The sequence below is a fragment of the Paroedura picta genome, chromosome 5, assembly GCF_049243985.1.
Source record: "Paroedura picta isolate Pp20150507F chromosome 5, Ppicta_v3.0, whole genome shotgun sequence".
NCBI classification, from domain to species: Eukaryota; Metazoa; Chordata; class Lepidosauria; order Squamata; family Gekkonidae; genus Paroedura; species Paroedura picta.
Window position 1 is genome coordinate 44,418,987 of NC_135373.1, and position 17,589 is coordinate 44,436,575.

General features: G+C 45.2%; 1 protein-coding gene across 3 annotated transcripts in view; it reads right to left on the reverse strand.

Annotated features, from left to right (window-relative positions):
* Positions 1 to 1,333: 1,333 nt before the first annotated feature.
* MFSD2A (MFSD2 lysolipid transporter A, lysophospholipid) overlaps positions 1,334 to 17,589 on the reverse strand; it is a 38,265-nt gene continuing 22,009 nt past the window's right edge. For 2 of the 3 annotated variants that reach the window (XM_077337591.1, XM_077337592.1), the window contains exons 8-14: positions 15,097 to 15,218; positions 13,913 to 13,996; positions 9,320 to 9,403; positions 7,924 to 8,036; positions 7,101 to 7,244; positions 5,718 to 5,894; positions 1,334 to 3,445 (exon numbers count right to left, since the gene is read on the reverse strand). In XM_077337591.1, the coding sequence (XP_077193706.1) occupies positions 3,382 to 3,445; positions 5,718 to 5,894; positions 7,101 to 7,244; positions 7,924 to 8,036; positions 9,320 to 9,403; positions 13,913 to 13,996; positions 15,097 to 15,218 (788 nt within the window). In that variant the 3' untranslated portion in view covers positions 1,334 to 3,381. The remainder of the gene's footprint in view (positions 3,446 to 5,717; positions 5,895 to 7,100; positions 7,245 to 7,923; positions 8,037 to 9,319; positions 9,404 to 13,912; positions 13,997 to 15,096; positions 15,219 to 17,589) is intronic. The other variant, XM_077337590.1, reaches the window with a different exon arrangement.

The following is a 17,589-nucleotide window of genomic DNA, read 5'->3' on the forward strand; positions in this document are numbered from 1 at the left end:
CACACTTCTTCAAGGGACATATTTGCCCCCAACACTTACATGTGAAATTTGCACAAATATTTTTGCGCTGTGAGGCCATACGCAAGAATTCCCATATTTGCTCTCTAGCTATTCTTTCAACATTTCTTTGAATAATATTTTGCTCCCGTTTAAATCATTAAACAGTTTTAAAAACACATACTGAAAATCATTATACAAATTACACCAATGGCTACAAAAGAAAACCCCTTCCTCAGTTAGCCAGAAGCCAGAGGCTAATACAGATAAGCAAACTGGGCATCTTAATCTACACAGGCCTGGAAAATCCTATTTTTTTTCCAAAATTACACATCAAGGCATGCTTTGCGCAAATTTAAAAAACAAACATGTGACCAAGACATTCTGTCTTTCCATCACTATAAACACTGGAGACTATAAATCCAGCCTAAGCAGGGGGGGATCCAAGCAATTGCTTGTGCACTTCAGCCAGAAGTCTCCTGGTACGTGAAGTCAGGTTAGGTTTTTGCATCCATTGCTTGTATTTGGGACAATCTCTAACCTACAGCTTGGAATCTCCGCAACAAAAGCTTTCATTGCTTACGGTTGGCTTTTTGAAAAAGGACAGCCCCAAAAGAATAGGACCATTGTTGATTTCCTAAGGGAAATCTAAGGCAGAGGCGAAGGGGTTACATGATACTCCAAAAAGGACATGAAGCAAAGAGTTAGGAAGACACGGAAGAATTAGGAAAACTTGTTTAACCTAGAAAAAATAAATGGATCTGAACAGCAGTGCAGCTTAATAGCCAGGATTCAGCCCCTGGCATTTCAAGATTTTGTTTCTGCCTAATATCTTGGGAGAGCTATTGCCAGTCAAAACAGAGCTAAAGGGACCAGTGGCCTAACTAGGTATATGACAGATTTTTACATTTATAGTAGTTTGTAGCCTGCCACTCCCACACAGTGGCATGTAGCAAGTGACAATAACCTTCATCATAAAACCCCACACAAGAACCATAACCTCCCCCCTACCCCAGATAGTAACAAACTCCTACCCCCAGCTTGACAAACTTCTTAAAAAATTACCTTCAGAGGGCAAACACAAAGGTAGCCTGATGATCAGGAAGGGACCCAGATCTCACTCGTCCCAGCCTCAACCAAAGACCTGGCAGAAGAGCTCCATTTTGCAGGCCCTGTGGAACTGCAAGATGTAGGATGTGAGTCCATAAGGGGTGTATGGAATCTCATGTGTCCCCCAACATACATAACATTCCCTTGCAACTCATTGTGAAATTCTTAGTTGTGAAATTAATGAAAGTGGCATATAAACACTGGACGTAAAGTGTCAAAATCCGGTTTATTATGAAGCACCAAAACAAGGCTTTGGAGGAATAATTTGAACATACATTGTTGTGGAAAATGAGAGCCTTTAGAGCCCCCCCCCCCCCATCAGTCGTAGCATTTCAAATCCAAACCTCCCCACTCCTAGGGGAAAAGATGCAACTATAGCCAGTAAGGATCGGTAATCAAGGAATGTTAAGCACCCACACATCTGTTTTTAAAATTCATTTGGTTCTGAGATTTAAATATTTTTAAAGGAATACTTCTGTTTCAGGACTGTGGCTCTTATTGAAGAACATTCGATGTTCATAGAACACAACCCTCAATTTCGCACTTTCTCCAACACAGAGCAGAAATTTAGGACTTTAGAACTCCCAAGACATTAACTTTTTGAACTGGCAGGTACAGCTGGAGAAAAGGACACACAAGGATAAATACTAGGACACTGTGTTTTAGTGTACCCACCAGCTAGAAAAATAGCCCCCTACGCTGGTTCTAAGCATCTCACTCTAGGATTCTACTTGCTAGCCTGTATTTAACAAAATACAAAAAACAAGCTAGTTTGTATCCTGGAACACATACCTAGCATCCCTGCTGAAGATGGCACCAGACACTATGAAGCTTTCCCCACCTTCTCCCATTTCTGGGATTTTTGTCACTGCCCAAACCAGCAAGCTTCAAGGATTGGGACCTTTTAACTCCCCTGCTGTAAGTTATCCCTCAACTCAGGACAGCAAGAAAAGAAACTCCTTCTTGCAAATTAGCTGAATTTGCATAAAGCCAGAGGGATATATTGGCTAGTGTCAGACTAGGAGTGGGGAGAACCAGGTCTGAGTCTCCACTATGCCATGGAAGCTCACTGAAAGGAGAAGAGTTGGTTCTTATATGCTGCTTTTCTCTACCAACAGTCTCAAAGTGGCTTACAATCCCCTTCCCTTCCCTCTTCCCACAACAGACATCTTGTAAAGTAGGTGAGGCTGAGAGAGCACTGATATTACTGCTCTGTCAGAACAGCTCTGTCAGGGCTGTGACAAGCGCAAGGTCACCCAGCTGGCTGCATGTGGGGGAGGAGTGGGGAATCAAACCTAGCTCACGAGATTAGAAACTGCTGCCCTTAACCAAGCTGGCTCATTGGGTGTGCGGCCTTGGGCCAGTCTCAGATTCTCAGGATAAAAAGGAGGGGGGGGTGATGTAAGCTTCTTGGAGTTTCCATCAGGGGAAAAAGCAGGATACAAATGAAATAAATAAAATTTTCAGTTCTACAGGCACGCACACAACACACACACAATATGGAACAAAGTTGGAGTCCAGTGGCACCCTTAAGACCAACAATAGGGAAATGGTTTTTGCATTTTAATCATAACTATATTAATAGTTCCAGTCATCTTGCTGTACAGACATATACAAATAGGGGGGAAAACATTTGTATTTACAACAAAATTAAGTTATTTTAATTAGGTTCTTTCTATATATACACACATATAAAAAAAAAACAGCAAGACACAGAATATTTTTACATTAGTCATGTCTGACTTACAAACCATTACGAGGTTCAGTTTGGCAAGGTCATGCCCATAGTGTAATATACACTAAGCAGCACCATATGGGTCCACAATACAAATAATGAATAACAATAAAAAGTTAATGGTACCACAGAGACTTGCGCTGTACTCAGTGCCAATGGTATCAGGTGGATTAGTGGGGCTGGCAAGGGGCGGCCACACACCCCAGAACATCACCGCCCAAAAGACTCATGTCATGTGCAAACTGAAATCTGCTTGGCGTCGGTGCTTATTCCATTCAAGAGGTACCCTTTACCGCAGCACTGAATACCGTCCTGCATTGTACACACATACGGCCCAGTGTTCCGTGAAAATCCCATACATAGGCACAACATAAACCAGTGTTTGGCTGTTTCTCCAGAACTTTCTGGAAGGACGTTGTAGAGCACTCCCTTCCATGGGAGTAAGTCAGCATCGCTCCTCTGCGGCAGAGGCTGCATCCGCCCCTTCCGGCTTAAAGGTCCCCCAGTGTGTAAACAAGTGAAATGAAGGAAAGCCAGGGTCAAACAATGATGGCTAACTCTGTGGAGTCCGACTCAGAGCTGGTGTTACTGATCTCTTCCTCTCTGGGGAAACAAAAGAATTGAGAAGCAAGTCAATAGAGAAAATCTTATGGGCAAACTGGAAGCTAAATAGCTGACTTTTCCAGTTTTCTCCTTCGGGCCAGAGAACACTTCACCCAATTTCATAGCTGGCTCAGCCATTGCATAAGGTGGGTATGTGTTCCAGCATAAAGAAATTTGTCTTGCAAATGTATTTGTTCCCCGTAACATGTAGAAATTCTTCCATACTTTGCGTGAGATTGAGTACAACATGGACACTGTAATCACCTGCCAGGCCCAGATGGCCTATAATCCAACTGCAGTTCTTGGGATGGGTCCTGTAACTCCACTAGGCAAAGTTTATTTAAATGTTTATTCCGCTCCTTTACAGAAATTAGAGAACAATGCAGCAAACATACAAGTAAGGCATACAGCGAACAACGCCATAAAGTTCAACCTTCGTTTCATTGTTTAAACGTCCTCCTGAACAATTCCCTAAGAACAGAAGAGAAGCCTCATTGGCTACGATACTGCCACTGTGCAAAGCAGTTCACACTTCTTCTCCAGGGAAGAAGAAGAGTTGGTTCTTATATGCTGCTTTGCTCTAACCAAAGGAGGCTCAAAGTGGCTTACAATCGCCTTCCCATTCCTCTCCCCACAACAGACACCCTGTGGGGTGGGTGAGGCTGAGAGAGCCCTGATATCCCTGCTCAGTCAGAACAGCTTTATCAGTGCCATGGCGAGCCCAAGGTCACCCAGCTGGCTGCATGTGGGGGAGTGCAGAATCGAACCCGGCATGCCAGATTAGAAGTCCGCACTCCTAACTACTACAGCAAACTGGCTCTCTGGGAGAAGGCTAGCAGCACTCTCCTGATATATGGCCAAGCGAGTGATAAGGGCTGGGCAAAGCAGTGAGCCTAGGGAACTTTTAAAATTATAACATTATGAACAATAGAACATTGGGGAGAACAATAAATCAACGCTTACTGATGGCCTGGTGGTTGGGCGAATCTGCAATGATGGATGTAGGAGGGAGGCTGAGAGGGGCTGATTGAAGCGGTGGTACTGGTTGACCTCAACCAAATACCTGGCAGAGGAGCTCCCTTTTGCAGGCCCTGCGGAACTGTTCGAGTTCCGTCAGGGCCCTGATCTGCTTTAGGAGCTCATTCTACCAGGTGGGGGCCAGGAATCACCAGGAATTGGAACTGGTGGAGCGTAAGGCTCTTTGAGGGGTGTAGGCAGAGAGGCGATCCCTTAGGTACACTGGGCCCAGTCTTCATTTTAAAGAACCCAGACACTGCTTGCTCCCCGGTATCTGTTGCAGTTCATGGGTGCCGAGTATGATAACAGTGCCAGAGGTCAAAATAGGAAAGTACAGAAATGCATGTGCTAACTTAGACAGGTTTACTCAGCATTTTATATTTAGCCTTCTTACATTTCTTCCAGATTGCCACATCAGAGGAACCCGACCCCTGCTTGGCAATTTGTCGTCAAATGCCAGCTGTATTTTCAACAATAAAACTGGGTCATGATGAGCAAGACTCTAGAGGCACTACCTGTCCTTGCAGGACCTGATTCCATCCACCCAACCAACGCAGGGACCTTCAAAAACAGAACCCTTTGGAGGGGGCAATTAAATGGGGGGGGTGTGTGTGTCACGGTTAGAATGAAACTTCAGTATCAGCGGCCTGATTTAGAACACAGCTGTGGGAGAAACCAGAATCTCAACCTGCTCATGGCTGGATTCAAAGCTTGAGTCTAGTGGCATTTTGTGAGATTTTACAGTGATTAATGAGCTGTCATAACAAGTCAGTACTCAGCAAGCGAAACAAAAAGATCTTTTTATGGGAGCCTATAACTGCTTTGTTTGCAAGAAGACCCTTCTAAGTCGGGGAAAACCAAACAAATGGAAGGCAACGTACTTATTTTATTTGCCGTCAAGTTGCAGCTGACTTATAGCAACCAGGCAGGGTTTTCCAAGGCAAGTGATGTTCAGAGGTAGCTTGTTACTTCTGTGTAGTGAATCCAGGAATCCCTTGGTGGTCTCCCATGTATATACTAGAGCAGGGCTATCCTGCCTAGCTTCCAAGATCAGGCTACCCAGGTCAGGACATATTTATAGTGATGTAATTACAATTTTGTCGGTTTGATAATGATATGAGGAAGGAAACCATTACTCCTTTGTGTATTGGTAACTCACAGAACAATTGGTAACTCACAGAAAGAGCTGCTTTCCGCTGTTATTTTATAGCTTTGCATATTACATTCTCTCTCCAGTGACAGGTAAGTAGCTCACCTTAGATCTTGCAGGGCCTTCTTGTTTTTCCTTCGTCTCTCCTCGTCGATGGGGTACAACTTGAAGAGAAGAAGGCCAAGAATGATCAAAGCCACAGGGGCTGCTGAGACGAGTAGCTTCAGGGTCAAATTCACCCTCTCTGGTTGGCTGCAGCCCCGGGTCTTGTATCCAGCAAAGCTGTGGCATCAAAAAATATTGGTCTAGTCAGTTTTGCAGCACCCCGGAAAAATGGTTTTACAGTAGTCTGTAACTGTTGTTCACCTAGTCTCTGTGCAGATATGCCACCAGAAGATTTCTAGCTAGCCTAGTAACAGAACAGGGCCAATTCTGCACACATAGGATAATGTACTTTTGATGCGGTTTTGCAGCTGGATTTTCCTGTGCGGAGTAGGAAAATCTACTTCTAACGTGCATCGAAAGTGCATCATCTGTTGTGTTCAGAATACGGCCTGGACTGAGAATCCGAACTGAGGCCATTTCCACGCTTAACCATCATATGCTCCTGGGAGAGGTCCCTCTCTCTTTCTCAGTTCTCCTTGGCCATTGCTGTGGGCCAACGAATACAGTCAAGGAGCTCAAAGTGGGGCAGGAGCAGGAGGGAGGGACGTGCGCCTATACAGAGACAACTGGACAAACAAGACAGAGTCAAGTAGGTAGCAGTGTTAGTCTGAAGCAACAGGACAAATTTAGAGTCCAGTGGCACCTTTAAAACCAACATAATTTTATTCAAGGTATGAGCTTTTGTGTGCATGCACATTTCCTCAGATACAATATCATGGAATGCAAGAGTGAGGGTAAATTAACATACAGCATAATGAAAATAGTTGAGAGATTCCAGAGATAAATAGGACAAAACAGCAATTTGGATTTGTTTGTATTCACTTGAGCTTGAATTGCATGGGAAACATCTTGGGTTCAATAAATATGTCTACATCTCTCAGGCTTCTGGGTGCTACAAGACACTCTTCTACTACCATCTTCCCAGAGCTCTGAGAGCCAGTTTGGTGTAGTGGTTAGGAGTGCGGACTTCTAATCTGGCATGCTGGGTTCGATTCTGCGCTCCCCCACATGCAACCAGCTGGGTGACCTTGGGCTCGCCATGGCACTGATAAAACTGTTCTGACCGGGCAGTGATATCAGGGCTCTTTCAGCCTCAACCACCCCATAGGGTGTCTGTTGTGGGGAGAGGAATGGGAAGGCGACTGTAAGGCACTTTGAGCCTCCTTCGGGTAGGGAAAAGCGGCATATAAGAACCAAGTCTTCTTCTTCTTCAATAGTACCTCCCACACATCAAGAATTACCAAATGCTCATTCCAAAATGGCTATAAAATGCCACCACCCAGCACAGAGAAAGGCTTATTCTAAGAAAGACTTTAGACTTACTCTAAACTGAGGGTGGAGATCCCAAGAGACACTCCAGAGGCAAACTTGGTGAAGAAGACATAAAAGGAGAAGAAAATCGCTTCATGCCCAGTGGAATCTGGGTGCTGAAGCTTGAAGTCATCTATGACATCTGGCAACATGGACCTGTGCAAAAAGGAAAGAAATCATTACTCTTCAAAATTATACGTGGGTGAAACGTGAGCATTGGCTGGGAGAAATGTCAGTCATCTAAATCTCTCTGGATTGGGTAAAAGAAAGCAAAGCACACAGGAGACACGAGGCAAACCTGAACTACATGTTTAAGATTCTGTGCAAACATTTCTAACCAAGAACATAAAAGTAAACCTCCCGGATAGGATAACCGACAGTCTAGTACCTTGTTTCCCACAGAGGTCCACCATTCCTAACCATGGAAGCCACTATGAATTGCTCAAACCTGTTTTGAAAGCCCACACTAAGCAGACACCACTATCTCACAGCTCCAAGTTAACTGTGTGTTGTCTGATTTGTCTTAAAGAGAAATTGGGAGGGAAAAATGGACTCGTCAATCCATTTAGCTTGGAATTATCTTCTGAGAGTTCAGGACCTGAGGCAGAGAATGGTCTTCCCACTCATTCTTTACTAGAGAGCCTTTTAGAAGTCCAAAAGATTAAATCTGCAGCTTTCTCCCTGCAGAACACCCACGCTCCCATTGAGCCATGGCCCAAACATTTTATGATGGAGTTTAGCATTCCACCATTAGATTATGAAGGGTCTGGAGAAGCCTACCAGCTGTTTTCCGCACTGAAAGCAGGGCTCTGTACCTAACTGTAACTACACTTACCATGGCAAAAGGAAGGCGGCAGCTACGCTGATCCCTGCTGCAACAGCCACTATGTAGGTGACAATAAGGTTGCTTCTCAGAAGAACAACTAAGATGAGGAATGGTGTGGCTGACTGCAGAACAAGAGAGAGATAATTATTGTAGATACGTTACTTAAGAGTTTTACTGATATTTTTGCACATTGTTATCCTCGGTAAACATTGACCCTCCTAGGCAGCATGCATGGGGCTCGTTTTCTTCCTGACGATGGCAAGTAAGAGGACCACAGGCCTGACTCACGCATCATGCTACCCAATGAAGGTTGCCAACGCCAGGTTGGGAAATATCTAGAGATCTGAGGGCAGAGGAGAGGAGGGACATAATGCCATAAATCAGCCATTTTCTCCAGGAGAACTTTTCATGCTGAGCAATCTCCAGCCCCCACCAGGAGGGTTGGCAATACCAACCAATGACCGCACCACAGCTTAGTTTATCCCCACATGGTCATTCCTAATCTCCCTACCTATTAAAATAACTAAATCCCAGTCCCATCAATGGTCCTTTCATTTGTTGAAGAGGAAGGGTGAGGCATGATCAGCCATAGAGAGGCCAGGCTGCCTGCTTTGGTGGTCAACCTCCTAGCCTCACCACCCTGCCACCACATGATAATACACTGGGAAGGGGGGGGGGGGAATCCTGCGACACCATGGAAGTGATGTTATCACGACACACTAGATTTTCCTGAAACATTATGGTTACCATAGAGTTTTGAGGAAATCCTAGAGCAGGGGTAGTCAAACTGCAGCCCTCCAGATGTCCATGGACTACAATTCCCAGGAGCCCTTGCCAGCATTCGCCATTGTAGTCCATGGACATCTGGAGGGTCGCAGTTTGACTACCCCTGTCCTAGAGTATCCTATGATGTGGTGACAGCTGTTCTGGTTAAAAGTGGTGCCATGGGGTATCATTTGCATAAATCTCTGCTTCTCCAGTTTGTCAGGGATGGCATCCCTAAGAAGGTGGGAGGAAAAGGGCCATGCCTGGGCCCAGCAGTGCCCTGTCAGCCAACCACAAAATAACAACAACAAGGAGTAAATAGGAACAACACTAACACCGCGCTGCCAATGAGAGAGCAATTACAGAAACTACCATCGAAAGAGCCTATTAGGCTAATTCATTCATATCTTCATACTGCTCTCCTCTTGCCCTAAGTAGCTTTGCCAAGGCCTACCCCAGCTTATTAAGAAGCTGCTCAGCAGGCTGTCAAAGCTGGTATTTTCTCACTGTTATTGGCCTGGCAGCAACAAGCAAACCATTTCAGACCCCCTCTGCCCATTATTGCTCCTCAAAACGCTTGGCACTTGTTCCGTAAGCCCTCTTTATGCCACCCCCTCCCCTCCAGATTGTGTTTACTCACTGAGATTCCAATGTAGACTGCTGTTTTCTTTCCAAAGCGAGTAAGGAACCACTGCCAGAAGGGTATGGTCAGAGTGGCAGAGAGCTGCAAGACAGCAGAAAGAAGGAGAGTGTAAGAGGAGCCGTTATAACACACCATCAGCCAAATGGCAACCTCTGCAGCGGGGAATGCAGCGGGCTATGCAAGACCAGGATCTTCTTATGACTTCACACAAGTTCATCTGGAGTGGCAGCTGCCAGTCCTCGGTCCCAATCATGCATGCACTGAAGGCGCGTGGGAAACGCTTTATTTTCACAGCAACCCTGGGATCAAAGCATGCATTGTCTCAGTGCATTATCATTTGATCCCATGATATCAAATTCAGAGACTGCCTGTGAACCACTGTCTGCCCAGCCCCCAGGCTGCCTAGCCACTAATTCCTACACTAGCTTCCTACTACCTTCTGCATCCAGAGTGAAAAATCTGATCCCGTTTGAGGGCCTGGTCTACTTCCCAAAATACTCCCAGCTGGCAGCTCTACCATACTCAAGGGGTTTCAAATCACCCAGCAATCTGGTACCATCTTTGGTTTCACCCCTCAGTCCCATTTCCTTTTGAAGTCCAAAACCAGGGCCACATTCATCTCCCATTCCCTCCTTCCTCTCAGTTGTCACCATTCCCACGTGAAGAAGAAGAGTTGGTTCTTATATGCTGCTTTTCTCTACTCAAAGGAGCCTCAAATTGGCTTATGTTCTTTCGCCTTTCCTTTCCTCTCCCCACAAGAGACACCTTGTGAGGTAGGTGAGGCTGAGAGAGCTCTGATATCACTGCTCAGTCAGAACAGTTTTATCAGTGCTGTGGTGAGTCCAAGGTCACCCTGCTGGCTGCATGTGGGGGAGTGCAGAATCGAACCCGGCTCTCCAGATTAGAATTCCGCACTCCTAACCAGCATGGTGTAGCGAGGATTATATCGTATGCATGGGTATAGGGAGTTTCCATCCCCACTTATGAAAAAGGACCAAGCACACCATTAACTCTGCATAATATTTGTGAGGCAATCTGATATTTTTCAGCATAACTTGGAGATCTTTGCCTTCCCACTTTTTTCTTCTCACCCACCCCAGTACCTCTTCCTCTGAGAAATGGAAAACTTGAGAAGCGACTGCCAGTGTTGTAACTTCAGAATGAAGCATCAATTTCTCTGCTATGACTTGGCAAGCCTCAAGCCCCCACCTCAACACTTCAGAGTAGCAGCTTGGGCCACACCCATTTCTAAAGCAAGCCAGGAATTTGCTACAGCCATGTCAAAATTCTTCCCTCTGTTCCCACCCATCTAGAACAGAATGGGGAAGGGCTCTGTCATGCACCAGAAGACTGGAAGGAGTTCCAATTCTGTGGCAAGGACAGAAACTGGGGGGCAGATTTTTCCACAGTCCACTAAAACATATTTCACAGTCCCTACAGAGCACACAAAAAGGCAATGGCCAATACCAGCAGCCTGGACTCTTGCCTGGGAAAATGTGAATAGCTACAGAGCTAAGTCCAGACACCTTCCCTCCCTCCAGCTCCAGCCCATTAGAAGCAGCAGAGAGACGGCCAAAGCAAAGGGTTGTTTGAGCTTTTTTGCCTGGCCTCTTTTATATAGTAGAGACGCCAAGAAATGAACCAAGGAGATTTCTGCATGGAATGCGCATGCCCCAGACGCTTGCCAAGCATTATGATAATAAACCGACAATTTCACTTTTATACAGCATTTGCAAATTGCAAATGGCTATTTTAAACTCTTGTTTCAGTCTGGGAGAGTTGCGTTATCTCTTGCAGCAACTTCCATGCGTAATGTGTGCCGACAAACACTTTTTGGGCAAGATATTCAGCCACTGAGACCCTCCTTTAAAAAGTCATGGCCCAAGTTCAAAGTTATGCAGCAGCAGTCATCTCCCAATGCTTTCTAGACAGCCATTCTCCACATGAAGCGGTAGACAGGTTTGGACTACAACATGGCTCACTGTGGGTGGGATGCATAATATTGCAAGCTCTCCCACATAAATAAAGTGCACCCTCACGCGGCAATTCATCTTTCACCAGGGAAAGTGTTACCTTTTCCCAGATAAACTAGTTTTCTAAATGTTGGAAAGCCCCTCGTGCCACCACACAATGATCTTAAAATCCACAATCCCTTTCCAAATTGTGAGCTGAAACAGGACACAGATCCACAACTGTGTCCTCCTTCTGCCACATGGCAGATAGAGGCTGCTGCTCCGGAGCTAGCCTTATCCCTGATGCCCATCTGACAGCCTGCAAGCCAAGACCGATGTTTTGAGAAAGGTGGCAGTCAAAGCAAGAGAAATGGACAGGAGACAAAAAGGCAGCTTCTCCCTTCCCTTCAAAAAACTGTTTCTATCCTCAAATGGAATGTTAAGAGCCAGCCCAAGCTGTTCTGAATAATGGAAATAGGTCAGCAGATTGTTTGGTGTGAGGGCTAGCTGAACACTTGTAGGACAGGTGTGGTTGGGAAGATTCTTGTGATGGTGAGAGACCTTGCAATATCTGAACAATGCACGGTGGATCTCTCCCCATGGCCTTTGTGTGTGCCCCCCCCTTAAGGCCAATTGGTCTGCATGCAGGCAGCACAACGAAAATCAACTCTGCATTCCCATGCAGGAGTTGCATGCAGCCGCCAAATTTCTATTATCTGTGTGTGGTCTCCAAGCCCGCAGTTCTCTCATGTTCATTTGGCTCAATCAGCAGATCCATCTGCTTCTCTTCCTCTGCCTGAGCAGGTTAGGACTGGGCATTTACAGCAAAGTGCTGGGTCTTGGGAAGCAGATGCTGCATCTCTTGGGAGTATTTAGGCTACAAGGCATTATCTTAATGCAGCGAGGGACTTTGAGGAAGAAACGGATCTCACTAAGGAATTTTTAAAACCTGGACACTTCCTGGAGTGGGCTCCCTTTGAAGCTGCTTCAACAGAGAAGTTTGCGCACAAGACTAAGATAACCTCATTCCTTGGTAGCTTGGTTGAGCCCTCCTCCCCGAAGTACTAAGGACAATTTTAACACATGTGGCAGAGCATGCAGCCTTCCCTAAGAATTATGGGAGAACGAGGGCAGCATTTATACTTCATTTATAAAACAGGCACTCTAACCATGACATGGGCACCAGACTATTAGCAGGCCTTCCAAAGACCACAGTACACGCCACAGTCGACTCCAGTATAGGAATGAATTAACAGTCACAGGTTTTCTTTTCCTAAGGATCATTTCAGCCTCAGTTGATCTCAGGAGCCTTAGCTGCAGGGAGAGGGTCAGTCCACCCCACCCGCAATGGGCATTCTGCCTTGGCACAGCATTCTCAAGCACAATGCTCCCCTCTCCACTGCCTGCCTCCTCCATCTATTAGCTTGCAAAGACTTTTCCCAGACAAATCGGCTCCGTTGCTTTTCTTCAATGCCTCTCTCTGATAAACACTCAAGCCTCTTTCTTCTCATGGTTAAGGGGGGGGGGGAGATGGCAGCCTCTGGGCAGAAAAGACGTGCATGTTTGTTATCCTCCACCCCTTTTCATAGCTGGCTTCAAGCATGAACAAAGGAGGTAGTGTTTGTACCAAAGCTGTATCATTTCAGGAACCATGTTAAGGAAATGCTCTTCCCTGCTAAGGTTACCCATCTTTCAGCTCAGCACAAGGACTTCCATTCCAGTTCTTCAGAAAGGACATACAAAACTTCTCTCTTCATCCTTATGACTGCATTTGTGCTGGCAGCTTACCATCAACTAACTGTTTGGAAAGCACCTCTGCTGTTGTAAATTTGCAGAGAACCAGTGTTAATTACTGCTGGTGTTAATTACTGCTGGTGTTAATTACTGCTGGTGTTAATTACTGCTGGTGTTAATTACTGCTGGTGTTAATTACTGCTGGTAGATTCAATTTAAAAAATCTGCTGTTTCTTTAGGATGCTCAATGGAAAAAAACAACCAGGGGGATGCAGAGGTCAGGCCAACCACTGAGGGGGGGGGGGGGAGTGTCAAATTCTGCCATTGCAGTGATCTTGGGACTCTTTCTGGGATGGTTCCGACTGTCTTTTCCCTTAAGTTGGTGGAAGGCTTCTTACAGCCATTTACATGTTATGACTGCCAGCATGGTGGGGTGTCAGACTATCCAGGTTCAAATCATCCCATGGCAGCTTGTTGGGGAACCTTGAGGCAGTCACAACCACTCAGCCCAACCTACCTCACAGGGTTGTTTTGAGAATAAAATGGAGAAGGGGAGAACGTTATAAGTCACTTTGGGTCCCCACTGGGGAGAAAAGTAGGGTATAAATTAAGTAAAATAAATCAGTAACACGATTTGAAATTGCAGCCGCGACAGGGTTAAACATGTTCTACAGTTCCATGAGGACAGAGATTTTGCATCTTTACTGGCCATACACATGCTTCTCTTCAAGTATTTATACCACAGTTTTGAAGTGCTTTGCTTGTAAGGATCCCTGAGACACTGCTACAACAGCCCTTAAGATAGGTCAGTATTAACATATTGCCACAACAAGCAGCCAATTTAGTAAATTACATTATTAGAAAAAGAACAGGGAAGAGAACAGGTCGACTGCAGGGTACTCACCATGATGGCCAGGAGAATATTCTGGAATTCATTGCGGAAGCCCAAGGTGTATGTACAGAACAAAGCAAAGTTGCCTTCCAGCAGCTGAAAATGGAGAGAGAACATGGAAGTTATCAACAACAACAACAACCTTTACTGGCATAAAAAATAGGACAGATCAGAATACAATCAATTAGTTCTTAAATTCACGCAGCTTAATTGCCATTTGTAAGAATTTAGCCACTTTATCAATTGTATCTGGATCTTGATTGGAGAGAAGGAACTGTATCTTGTACTTATCAGAGTAGCCAATACATTTAACTAAGAGCTTTAGCCCGAACTACCTGCCATGGAAGTTATCAAGAGGTAACCTGGAAATGGTTATTGTTCCAACTACCTCATGGGGGGGAGGGTACAAAATCCAGCCCCCTGCCCATGCACCATAAACACCGTGCCAGAACACACCCTTTGCAACAGCCAGAAAAATGTTGCTTTCTTCACTGTCACCAATGAGATGCAATCCAGTTTTGTGCAATTGATACCTTATGATATACGATGTACCTTGCCTCACAAATACTATTGGTTTTTTGTCTGTGTGCTTCACTGAAGCACACTTCTGTGAAACTCTACTGAAGAAGATGGCATTCTGCTTTCACACATGTCAAAGAGAAAGCATATCCTAACCAGATGGAAAGGCTGGTGGACAAAGGCCACAGAGGAGAAGGAAAGGCAGCTAGAGGGAAGAATTCCACAGATTCTCTCAGGCCACAGGGGAGAAAAAGTCGTTATTCACAACTCAGCTCAAGCAAAACAAAAAAAACCTCAGAAACATTTGAGCTGCTAATGCAGGGATGCTGTTGCTATTTGCTGGCACACCAAATTCCAGAAGCATGGGGTGTTACAGAGCCTGTTCCACGCAGCATTTTGCAAACACAATTGGTTTCAACAGTGGTGGGTGTTAAGCAGGTTTTGAGATGGACCACAGACTGCTGGGTCAGAGAAGGGAAAGAACTGGCTACTGTCCCTTTGTGAATGTGTCCAACATGTATCCCTGATATTTGAGCAAATCTATGCAGTGCAAGGGTTAATGGGGGGGGGGGGCTGTTTACGCCAAGTTTCACCAGCCACAAGATACTGCATTAGGAAAGCAGGTGATCCTTGCAGCGGAACAAACCCCTCTTGTTCCACAAGATTCTCTTCCTTACCATGAAAGCCAGCGATGTAAAAAGGAAGCCAGCAATCAACTTGATGTAGGGTCTGTGGTTCATCACCAGCTTCAAGCCTTGGAAGAAAGAAACGGACTCGTCTGGCTGGAGCTCAAGGGAGGCTGCAGGGAACAAGACGGAAATGACTTTTTCAGCTCAGTAAGACTGGGCAGTGGGTGCATCGCAGGAAAAGAGGGTTAACCAGCACACAGAGAACTAATTCTGCACATCTTATGCAAGTGGAAGGTTGCGTAATAATTCATTCATGACTTGTGCTAGCCATAGGAGAGGCACTGATGACAATCAAGAAAAAAAAACCACTGGAGGGAGGGAGTTTCTTGGAAGAGGCTGTGGTTCTGTGGCAGAGCATCTGCTTGACATGCAGAAAGTTCCAGGTTTGATTCCTGGCATCTCCATAGAATCACAGAATCATAGAGTTGGAAGGGACCTCATGGGTCATCTAGTCCAACCCCCTGCACTATGAAGGACACCTCCAGTTTGTTCTTTCTCTACTCAACAGAGAAAGAACAAAGATCAACAGGTCCTTGAGTATTATCAATCTGTCCAAACTCTGAATACAATGGAGGAAGGGAGGGGCATCTTCACTTAAAAGGGTCAGGTAGTCACAGATGATGTGAAAAAACTCTACCTGAGACCTTTTAGAATTGTTGCTAAGAGAATTCTCTCTCTCTCTGGTACCTTTGACATTACTTTATCATCAGTTAGATGTTGTGCATTTTTGGCTGTTGCTTGCCTTTTGTTTCATCTTACACAGGACCTCTCTTCTTTGCTCTCATATGCAGGCTTGGAGCTATAGGAAGTTAATCTATAATCTGTTCACAATAAGTCAAATGTCCCTACACTAATACGTGGTGTAAGATGTGCAGTTTCTGCAAGTGAAATTTTTCTCTTGTAACCACTGGAGTCAGATCATATTTGTATGAATATTATATTTTCCGCTTAACTGGGGAATGTGGAGGATCGGGGATACTACATAAAGCTTCTATGCTTCCAAACCAAATGCTTTTTCTTTATGTTTAATCCAATAATGCGTTCATAAGCACTAGAAACTTGGCTTTCAATTTTTTAAAAATGTAGATAAGGAAAATAGATCCCACTTTCGCAACCATATCCCACAGCCATCGGGAGAGAAACTAACAGCTTGTTATTCTTGTGGCATTTCACGGTATTATTAAAAGGGAGGGTGGGGGTGGGAGAAGGGAAGGAAGATCAAAACAGGTCCTTGTATATTGCACCATCGCAGACAATAGTGTACGGAATTTAAGATTACACAAGCCTCTTTTGTGCATATATATTTTTGTCAAGGACACAGTCGCTCTCTGATATCCTCAAGCACATTTGGAACGTATCCCCATCATTAGGATAAGAGTGCTGTCCCGCGGGTTGTCCAGGACCTAGTCAACCCTGTGCAAAATGCACACTCTTTTGAAGAAACCTTTCAAGAAAGGAGGAACAATTAGTTTGCCCCGCTTGTCCCAACAGATGGGGAATTGCAAAGCGCTCGACTTCCTCTTCCGAGCAAGCTGGTGACGGGGCCTGGAAAGAGGAAGGACCCAGTGAGAATGGGTGCAGATGACACAGGGCAACTGTGTTTGCCAACAGAGGTGTGCTTCTTCCACAAAAAACTTCCTCCAAGAACTGGACCCCCGGCACACCTTGGGCTAGACAGATTCCTAATTCAAGCATTCAAATTACAATAAGTTTGCTTGGGAGGACAATGCAGGGCAGAGATTAGGAGAACCCAGCTTCTCCAAAGGGCTGGTTGGACTTGAAGGCGTGGGACCTTTCCTGTGGGGAGCTGAAGTCAGGCGAGGCTTGGGTCATGGGACAAGACTCCTCCTCCATGTGATCACTGGGACTCTCAAAGTCTTGCATTATACAAAAGAGAGTTTTTTTGTTCCTACACATTGTACAGGAGAAAGTGGCTCACAGAAAGCCTTGTGCAAAATTCCATTCAGTGGCACCAATACAAACCACAATTCCGATGCCACACAGCGTTCATACGTTTTTTGTAGAAAATAAGTGTTCCGTTGATTACAACCTTGTGAGGTAGGCTGGTGTTCCCTTTCCAGATACCACTATAGGGAGGGTGGCAGAAAACAGCTTGCTGGAAATAATTCATGGCAGAGTCGGGATTTGAACCAGGGCCTTTGTGCCTTGGCTCCTAGCCGCACTTCTAAGCTGTAAATGTAACTAGCACCATTTTCACAAGGGTTTTAGGCCCAAATACAGTTTGTTGAGCTTCTATAGCAGTGATGGCCCAAATCAAGCTACAACCACATGCTAAACATGCCGACTGCATTGGGACATTTAAGAAGCTGATTTTATTCTGTCAGGCCTTTTGCTATTTAGGATTCCCCCTCCCCTCCACACATCAGTTGCAATTTATGAGAGTCATAAATGGCTTTACCTATTTCAAGGATGTAGGACTTTGTTGGGTGATAGGTAGACACCAAAGCTCTTTGAGGCCAG